This window comes from Carya illinoinensis, chromosome 7 (assembly GCF_018687715.1).
Source record: "Carya illinoinensis cultivar Pawnee chromosome 7, C.illinoinensisPawnee_v1, whole genome shotgun sequence".
In the NCBI taxonomy this organism is placed as follows: domain Eukaryota; kingdom Viridiplantae; phylum Streptophyta; class Magnoliopsida; order Fagales; family Juglandaceae; genus Carya; species Carya illinoinensis.
The window spans coordinates 10,819,303-10,830,337 of NC_056758.1; the positions used below are offsets into that span (position 1 = coordinate 10,819,303).

Below are 11,035 nucleotides of genomic sequence, written 5' to 3' on the forward strand. Positions count from 1 at the left end.
TGGATAAAACCATAAAACATCCAAAATAAGTTACAGATGCAGTGAAACGAATTAAAAAACAGGGATTTGCAGCATAATATGCATTTGTTACCTTCAATACCCAACAACGTAAATTTCAGCTCACCCCTGGCTGAAATGGCTCACCAACAATTCTCTAAGGCTTAGTCAACGCCTTTTAAATCAAATGCACTCGACGTCCATCTTACAATATGCACACGAAAATTCGACCAATTTTCAATTTAAACTCAATACCAAAATATAACAGAAACAAAATTGCCGGGAAAAAAACTTCACTCAAAAAATTATAGGAGTAATGGTTTTAAAAGCAATTCGAACTACATAAACCAACTAGGGGAAATCAACTATAGAGCACTTTCCTTGACTCATCTTCAGACAGGGAAAATAAAATACAAAACACAACCTCAACCCAGTTAACTTCTCTCCGTACAATTAGCAGTAAGGCAAAACCCTCAAAACTCCTCATTCCAAGCATGGTAAAAGAAACTAAAAAGCATGAGTTATAGCATGTTTGCTATCTAGTAAAGGCCATTGAGTTTTATACAATCCAAAAATATGAAGATTCTGGTTTAAGGCAGGTTTGGTAAACATGTTCCATCTCAAAATTCTCATCTCAATTCAAAATTCTCATCTCATCATTACAATTTTTCCAAATCCCCACATAAAATATAATAAACAATTTAACTTTTTCAAATCCTAATACAACTTTTTCAAATTCCAAAACAATAATAATACTAAAAATAATATTTTAAACTTTCATCTTAAACTCAAAATTTTCATCTCTACCCCTAAAATGTACAAATGATTGGAATTTACTTAGAAATGGAAGGGCACAAGTTTGTGTCACTATAATATGGAATTTTACCTCAAAAAAACCAATAATGGATAGTTTTTTTGTAACTTGTTGGATTAATTGCCTAATGAGGAGCTAAAGATTAGAAGATGGCTAGTTTTTGTCCATTTCACTAATAGTTTTTCATACTAACAAACAACTTTGGTTGAGCAGAAAAGGGATGAAATGGACAAGTTGAAGCCCAAAAATAGAGTGCATAGCATCGATTTGACACGCTACTATGGACAGCTAAAATACCTAGTACATTCATTCTGTCAACTATATGAACCAATCATATTTGATGTTGAAGAAAAAGGACTTTAAGACATCAATATTGTGTGAAAACATAACCTGGTTTGCAAGAGGAGATCTCATCAAACCAGAAAATACTAGGGGTTCCATGTACAAAAGACCAAGTCCACCAGTGATGCAGGGGGATCCGAGACAGATGATGTTGAGCTGTCAGATTGCACCTTGATGGCGCTGAGATACCATGAGTTGGTAGATCAGTGCAAAGGCGGGAATTGATTGTGATATGTTCCTCATTGGGGCCGTTTTGAGTGCGTTTCAGTCTTTTGGCCATAACTTTGGCTACGGGTGTCGGAATCGCACATAAGACCCCAATTCGGAAAGCTCTTTTCGGCGCGCACGCTGTCCACATTGAGCAAGGCTCCATGTGCCTTTTTTTCGACCTCAAATTCTGCTGTTTTCCCCTCCGAATCACTAGTTTTAGTTATTCTTTTCTATTTATGGTAATATTTCGCTTGTCAGTTAGGAAGTCATTTTAAACCCAATTTGGGCCGGATTTTTTGCAGATTGCTTATTTTATTTCGAATTTCAATTTGGAGTGATTTCTGAGATTTTGCTATTTTTGGCAAAATTCGGATAAACACGATTTTTGGCTATAACAGTCCCGCTTGTGGGCTGATTTTCATTATTGCTTGATTTTATAATATTCAGTTAAACCCTAGAGACGTTTCTCTCTGGTTTTGGGCGATTTTTTTCTCTTGTGAATCATCTGTTGGAACTAACCTGCAGGATAATCGCTATTCTGTCCGGCGTAAACCAGCAAGTCAATAAAACAGGAAAATAGTAGAATGTACAATAGAAAATACAGGACTGATAAAGGTGCCAGCTGCAAATTAATGAAGAACAAATGAAGGCATGCAAGGGACAAGTGAAGAAATAGTTAGGACAAGTGAAGAAATAGTCAATCTTCTCATTTCAACTAGAATTTCTCCTATTAACAGTATTCAACTTCTTAATTTAATTTCTATATAACTTTGAATCAGTTGTACCTTTTCGGAGCACAAGAACACGAACTTGTGAAGCATACAAGCATTACTTGACTGTTTCTACCATTTTTCCTAATCGATCTCCTGATCAACCAGTTGAACCATTTCTTTTATTTGGTTTAACGGATAGAGAAATACTTACCATCACTTAATGAATTTATTAAAAAAAAGGATGATGTGGCTATACCCACATGATATCATGCCTATGGCACAAATGCAGATACAACCAAGAGATTTTGTGCAAAAGACAAAATCACTTTATGACTCAAAAAGAGAAACAAGCCTAAACAAGAAAAGTACCGAGTTATATAAAAAAACCATGCAAATATAAATGGGGAGTGATAGTGCAAATGATGAACAAAGCGATACATGAGTCGTGCAAAAAACTTAAAGTTCATTGGGGAAATTGAACTTGACTCAATATATACAAAACTTTCATAAAGTAGAACAATATATAATCAGGCCCAATAATGAAGCTAGATAGTCCTTATACGTACGTAGCAATATTCCTCGATGGTGGAATATAAATGTGTTAGCTAGATGCTGTCTTATTGGACACTACAAATTTTATTAACTATTAGAGTGTATATAATATATATATATATATATATATAACAAGCATGGCTTATAATCGGTAGATAATAAATGGAGGGATATATACATACATATATATATATATATGTGTATGTGATCTACATGATATATATGCAGTACGTAGTTGCTGGTTTGTGAGAGCATGGAGAGTCATTCCTAATGATCAAAGGTATCACAGAGTATATTACTTAAGGCATAATATGTGGTATGGGAATCGGAGTGATTAATCTTGCTTTATATTGCTTGGCAATTGTGATAGGGCAAATGATGCGCTAAGCTATATGATCATCGATAATAATATTAATTAATTATTATACAGAAAAAAGAATATATTGATATCTTTTTTAAACAAGAAAATCAAAATCAAGCATAAACGAGAAGGGATAATCAAGGCACCCCATGAATAAACTTTGACAGGTAAAGAACAGACAAGTATATGAATAAAAAATAGTTAGAGCAGCTCATAAATAAACACATCATTGAAATTGGTTCTCTATTTAATGTAAACTCAATAATATATAAATACTTGTCACCGATTTAGTTACACAAAGGAATTTACAGCAGTTTTATCCCTAGTTCTAGAAATTTTGCAAGATAGGAGATTTGTGGTCAAATTAATAGAAAAGATAAAACGCAAAAGAACATATATTTATGAAGTGATCGATATTACTACACTATTATATGGACATATAAGAGAGGAAAGGCAGCTAACTAATTAATGACTCAGTCATTAAATAAAATGTTACATTTGATAAAATCCTCGATGAGAGTTTAAAGATTTACAATAACCATTGTAATTTGTATATGCCATAAAGCAAGATTAATTCATTGTTTTCATGAATTACATGAAGCGGATTATTATGCATCTAACAACATAAAATGGTCAATTGGTCAAAAAGAAGAGGCTAATACTCTTAATAACCTACGTAGTTTTAAAGCTGTACTTTAATATCTAAGTATTTATACCACTCACCACTCAAAGGTTAATTCATAATTATTGGGAAGTAGTGTACTGATTTTTAAGCAACAGAGAACTACTTCTAACAAAAATGATTTGTACATATCCCTTTATATCCATACATCTACTTCCCAATCACAACACAAAAAACTAGTGATAATTAAGCTGCCTGAACCCCCCCCCCCCCCCCCCCACCCCCCCCCCCCCCCCCCCCCAACCTCATATAGAACAACAAATTTTCTTTCATTCACTCTCTCCAATTCAAAGTCTCACAAGAAATCAAGAAATTCTCAAAAAACAATAGTCAATAGACTTTTATCTCCAGAATTCAAACTAGAGGCTAGAGATTTTGTAAAGTCACATCCAGAGAAGCCCATCATGGTTATTATATCAGAATAAATCATTATTCAATAGCAGAATTCAGATAAAATATTCAATAAAAATTGAGAGATTTCACAACCAGATTTTTTTCAACGAGTAGCTGCTGTTACACATCAAATACATTGTCAATATCATTATTTTTAATAAATAAAAAAAGGTATGGAGAATATATGGCGTGATATTACATTGATTTATCTCATTCTAATAAAGGAAAATGATCACTATAATTTATATCATTATCTCCATTAATATGACATCACAGGACATATTAATGCCTCCTTTTTTAGTAAAAGTTAATCTAAATAGGGGATAAAATGAGATAATGTTTTGGCAGTGACTAAGAACTAGTTAACGTGCTCCTCTAAACCACTATAATTATATTGTGGGAACTACAATATTTAATACTGTGAATTAAGTAAAATATATCCAACCTACCCACCTTTGAAAAATTATAGTTGCTGGACAATTCCATGATCTGATTGGTGAAAACATTGACACTTTATTAAATGTGTAACAGAAGTTACTCAATCAAAAAACAAAAAAATGGTGAAGTAACTTAATGTTTAATGCACAATTTATATGAATTTTAAATTGAGTAATGATTAGATACTGCCTTTTTAAATGAGTAATAGAGGAATTATATTTTTTGCTAATTGCATCTACTGAACTCACATATTGGCGATTTTTAAGGCAAGCTATACTATATAGTGTGTACATATATACATACATACATATATATACACTACAACAAATTATGGTTTTTCCCACAAATTCTTTCTCCATGACACAAGCTGGTGGCAAAAACCTACTAATTGTCTCCAAAATCATCCGTGGCAAAAAAACAGGCTTTTTATCATGAAATTAGTTCGGTTGGAATAATTTAGTGGGAAAAAGTATTTTTATCACAAATTATATATTTTTTGCCACCAGTTTATATTAGTAGGAAAAATAACTAAAATTAATTCCTAGTCCGCATGGATTATATCCTTTAATGACGAAAATTTATATATTTGCCATGAAATGCACTTACTCGCAAAAGTGCATGACCATAGCACTTACATATCGGTCGGTATTGTATTATTCTCCACGAGACTGGAGGTTTTTCCCACGACTGAAAGTGGTCGCATAAAGGTGATTAAAAAATAGAACCCGGGCCTAATCCCCGCGAGACCCCGCGAGACCCCTCCCTCTTTCTTTCTTTTCTTCCCCTCCCGGCCCTTTCCTTTCTTCCCCAACCATCCCCCAACCCCACCTCGCGAAAATCACCATGGCCCTCTCCCTATATACGGCGGCGAATTCGCAGGGAGCATAGGACCTACCCCACCTCGCAACCTCACCGCCGCAGCCGCGCTTAAACCCGTCTTCATGCCCTAGCCTCTAGAAGCTCCTCCGCAGGCGGAAATCCATATAAAGCGTCCCCTCTCTCTCTCAATTGAGATACACGGTAAGCCTCTCTCTCTTCTCCCTCCGTCTTCTCTCTCTATTGGTATTAGATTGTGTACATTACAGTTAGACTATTATATGATTGTTACAGATCTGTGGGAAAATTATATGGTTGTTATCCAGATTTTGTGTAATTCTTTGATGTTTCGAATGCCCCAAATCTGGAGAGGGATTTTCTGCATATGCCCTATATTTAGACAAAGGAGTTCTGAATTGATTCGATACCTCTGATTTCTCACATTTTTCAATATATTTATGTTGAAAATGCTAGAACTGTGTTGCACACAACTCCTGTACAAGATTAGTATATTTCAGCATATGATTATTGAAATTATGTTCCTTAAAGTGCCATAAATTTAGCATGCTAATTAGTTCCTAAGGATTTTATAAACAAATTAGTGGAACAACTCAATATTATTAATCATCATTTTAGCCTTCAATGAATAAAACTTAGTTTTTATTTTTCATTTTTTGTAATGGAAAAAAAAAACTGAGAAATGGCGTTTTTAATTTTCATTATAATGTAATGGAGGAAAAAACTGAGAGATATGAGATCAATGAAGGTCCAAATAACACTATGTAAGAAGATGGTGTTTCGTGAGCAGCCCCAAACCTATATCTTTGCGTTGACTGTGTTAGTGCTCTTGTTTCCCAAGTATACAAAATCTCATTGTTATAATTATGCTTAAAATACCTAGGGTCTGAAGCATAAATTGAGTTAGGGTGTCACATACGCACACATGTACCAGTATCTAACCAGCTGGCTCATGATAAGCTAGCTGGTTTTTGGTTCTTCGCACAATGGGGTCTGAATCGACATATATATCATTGTGATTCCGACATGCATGCATACATGCCCAGCTACGCACTTTATTGCTTAGTCTACGTGCAAATGCAGCTGATGCACTATTTTGTAGGGAAGCGCCAAATATTGCTCTTCCTTTTCTCGGAAGAAACTTGGTCTCAAGTTTTAAATGGATATTCCAACAACCTTATATCAAATATTCATCTCAATAGAGGAGTATAGCTGGATATATAAACCTCCATTGGTAGAATATTTGCTTTAATGGAGTGTCAAAATGTACTCAAAAAGTTATTTTATTTACTCGACAGGATTTCCTTTTCCATAACATAATATATATAATCTCATATATATATATTTATATATCTGAATACTCATATATATAGAATTGTCATGGACTACCAACATCTTCATAAAGATTGGGATTCGTCATAAAATCTGTTTTTGACGCTGGAGTTGTGTATGGTTGCATCAACCCTTAACAGAAAGTGTTCAATGTGCTGTTAACTAGGTAATGGGTTAAGTCCTGACACTGGCAGAATTTTTTATGACTGGAATATCCACAACATATTAGATCCGGTTTGCTTTAAACTATTGTTATTGCATTAGTGCAGGGTTAATTAGCTTTGATGTAAAACAACACCTCTCTTCTTTTGATACTTGGTATGTTAAGTCAGCTAATGCATATATATTCTAATGGGGCTGCTCATACACTAGCTAGGAACTGTTAGTGTATTAGTAACCGATGTCATGTTGCTATGGAAGATTACATCAAACCATGTCTTTTTCAACTTTCACTTCAAAAGGTTAGTATTAATAGGGATTGACAGAAACATAGTACTTATCTATGAGTATGTGGAATTTCATATATTCACCCCTACTAGGTTATGGAAGGCCATGTCATTCTAGCTGAAAGCAACATAATCTGCATTGTTATATGTTTTAACAAGAATTGGGTGTACTGTGCTAACCTACAGTATCCTTCATTGGTTTCTTTGGCACGTTATATGTATACTCAGGCCAGTCATCTGCCTAATCTACCACTTGAAGCTAGCTGAATATCTATACATATATATTTGTCCCAATGGGGTTCCCCTCTTACTGTCTCCCCTCCCTATCTATCTACATATTACTGTATATGTACTGGCCATGATATTAAGTTACTTATCCACAACATATAAAAAACAGATATGGATTAATATGCATATAATCTGTGCAGGAAAAAAAACTGTGCATTTCTCACTTATCATTTGTGTCCTTAAATTCATGTTCTTAAATTAGTTGCTCATGTCATGTCCTAATATAGTGTAGTTGGTTATCTTGATCGAGGCATGCTCTTCTTATTGGTCGTTCTCAACAATTATACTCTTGAGATATGGCTATGTTTATTTACACTTTTGACGTTGTTAATAAATGGACTTCAGCTAGGTCACCACATATTTTATGAATTATATATATACTTGATGCTGAACCTTAATTCAATGGATATAAGCACTGAACAGCAGACCCCTAGTTAGGTCTGACATCAATGTTTCCAGTAGGTAAACAATTAGGAAACAAGCAGATTGACCTAACTAGGTAAATTCGCTTTTATGCTTTCCCTCGTGCTTAAATATTCCCAAATGATACAGGCAACTGTAGCTTTGGTCAGTAACTATATTTTATCCGTGAAGATGATACAGACTATAAGACATTGACTATCATAATATGAGTCTTTGAAGTTCATATGTAGATCCATATAAATGTGCACATCAGACAACCCTGTGTTGACACTATCAAATAGCTGGAGAAGTTGGAGTTTGTTATAACCACATAATTATTAACAGAATGTGGTTAATAATTGTGTGTAATTGAGTTCTATATGGTATATACAACTCAACTTTTTTGGTCTACACAGGATTTTACTCACTGTGATACATCATTCCAGATATAGTTGATTACAATAGTTGCTGGTACCCTTTTCAAATAAATTGTAGACTTATTTATCTTATTGTACTTTATGTATAATATGTATGCATAGCTCTTCAACAATGTCAACTGGTACATTAACTGATGTACTAAATTGACAGCCCCGATAGCGGACACTAGACTTGCATATTACAACCTTCTTCCTCATAGCCGCTGAGAGCTTACCAACCAAAATGAATAAATGCTTTTCATCGTTTAATGGTCCTGATAGTTAATGCTTCAGCTTTGCTCCTTTGATATGCAAATGGTATTTATTGGACAAAGTTATATTTAAATATCCTATTATTTTCAGGCAAGCCCTATTTATGTAGATTAATCAGTTGCTAACCCACGATTAGGCAATAATTATTAAGTTGAGTTCCTGTTTCTGTAAATGGAATTAAAGTCTATTTAATTCCAGAGTTTGGGCAGCAGTACTAGTAAAATGCTTTTCTAAGTACTCTTCTCCTGACACTTCCTTGGTCAGATATCATCAATACCACTTAACTTTCTTTTAAGTTAAGTGGTATTGATGACCCTATTACTTAATACGAAACCTCAGCAGCCCATAAAATGACAATACCTGATTTGTCTATGATCCCCACCGTGTTGCTATACATGAAGTGATTTTCCTGTCTAATATAGGTAGAGTCTGTGTGTTACAGACAATTTACATCCAATCAACTGATTGGATTGATTTCAAGCTGGTTTCAGTTGTCAGCTATAAGTAAGGAGATGATGTTGTTAGCTTATACATTACACTATAACATGCTTTAGATAGTGAATGTACTGATTGTGATCCAGATATAGTTGGTGAGAGTCAAACCTATATTGTTGTGAAGGGTATTTAATAGCTATTGACAGTTTCATAGCCTATTCAATTGTTAGTGCCATACTCCCATATCCTAATATGATGTTTGTTACTATTTGGTCAGCTTCATACGATGGATAAATCTTGGATGCATATTGAAGATAGATTGCATTCCAGTGAGTATGCTGAAGGGGTTAGACAATTTATCGCTATGGCCATTTCCCACACTGCTAATCCTGATCAGATTAGGTGTCCATGTAGAAGATGTCGGAATAGAGCTTTCCACTCCATTCGTACAATTGAAGATCATTTGTTCTTTAGAGGGATTGATCCATCTTATACACCATGGATATTCCATGGAGAAGATGATCCATTCCTTTCTGCCACTTTTTCTGACGAAGACGAAGATGATACGTTGGCTCATAGTGATTATATTGATGATCTCGATGAGCTTTTAGATGACATCCGTCATGGGTCGTCTATGGAAAATCATATCATAAATGACGGATCATCTTATGCACATGATCAACCCTCCGCCTCTAATGCTCCTGTCAACTCTAATTTCGAGGACTTGGTAGCTGATGCACGACGTCCACTCTATCCTACATGTACTAAGTTCTCAAAGCTATCATTCATCGTCAAGCTTCTTCACATCAAGAGCATCGGTGGGTGGACGGTGAAGTCCTTCGATATGGTCTTAAAGCTCTTACATGAGGCATTTCCTGATGCCTCATTCCCTGACTCATATCATGATGCCCGTCGCTTGGAGCGGGGATTGGGCTTTAGTTACGAAAAGATCCATGTGTGCCCAAATGATTGTGTATTGTTTTGGAAGGAAAATGCATCGTACAATGAATGCCCCAAGTGTAAGGCATCTAGGTGGGAGCAAAGCACAATTCAGGGACGAAGGATACCACAAAAAGTACTCCGACATTTTCCCCTTAAGCCGCGCTTGCAGAGGTTATATATGTCAAAGAAGATAGCCCAAGACATGAGATGGCATGTAGATGGACGTGTTGACGATCCGACGTGCATGCGACACCCATCAGATTCGAAGGCTTGGAAGGACTTTGATAACAAACATATGGGATTTTCCAAAGATCCTCGCAATGTTAGACTTGGTTTGGCCAGTGATGGGTTTAACCCGTTCAACAACATGAGTAGACCGTACAGCATTTGGCTAGTACTGCTTGTGCCGTACAACTTGCCCCCCTGGGCCTGCATGAAAGAACCATACACCATGCTGTCGTTGTTAATACCTGGCCCTAAGTCACCAGGTAATGACATTGATGTCTTTTTGCGTCCGTTACTCGATGAATTGAAGGAGTTATGGGAAAAGGGTATTCGTACCTATGATGCATACCGTGGGGAACACTTTATGTTGCATGCAGCGCTACTGTGGACAATCAATGACTTCCCCGCATATGCCAATCTTTCTGGGTGGAGTACAAAGGGCAAGATGGCATGCCCTCATTGCACATCTGACACAAATTCACAATGGTTGGTATATGGCCGCAAGCATTGCTATATGGGTCATCGATGATGGTTGGCCCCAGATCACAGTTGGAGATAGAAAAAGAATGCTTTTAATGGTCATGAAGAGCACCAACTCCAACCATCAAGGGTCGAGGGAGAGGAATTGCTACAACAATTAAGTCAATTGTCACATGTTCAGTTTGGTAAATCTTCTTCGAAAAGGAAACGATCTCCCAATCATCTTAATTGGACGAAAAAATCAATATTTTTTTAGCTTCCTTACTGGTTATCCTTAGGTTTGAGACATAATCTGGACGTCATGCACATCGAGAAAAACATATGTGATAACGTCCTGGGAACATTGTTGAATATTGAAGGAAAAACTAAGGACTCTGCCACTGCACGAAAAGATTTGGCAAATCTTGGAATAAGGAAAGAATTGCATTTACAACATTATGGCGAGTCTACAACCATGGGT

General features: G+C 35.7%; 1 protein-coding gene across 1 annotated transcript; it reads left to right on the top strand.

Moving 5' to 3' along the window:
• The first annotated feature begins 9,214 nt into the window (after nt 1-9,214).
• On the top strand, nt 9,215-10,624 carry LOC122316157. The gene has a single exon (XM_043132694.1). It carries the CDS (start codon nt 9,215-9,217, stop codon nt 10,622-10,624), a length of 1,410 nt encoding a protein of 469 aa, XP_042988628.1.
• Nucleotides 10,625-11,035: the final 411 nt, after the last annotated feature.

Excerpts from the sequence above, each read along its gene's own strand:
- LOC122316157 (XM_043132694.1), top strand. The coding sequence starts at position 9,215 with ATGGATAAATCTTGGATGCATATTGAAGATAGATTGCATTCCAGTGAG.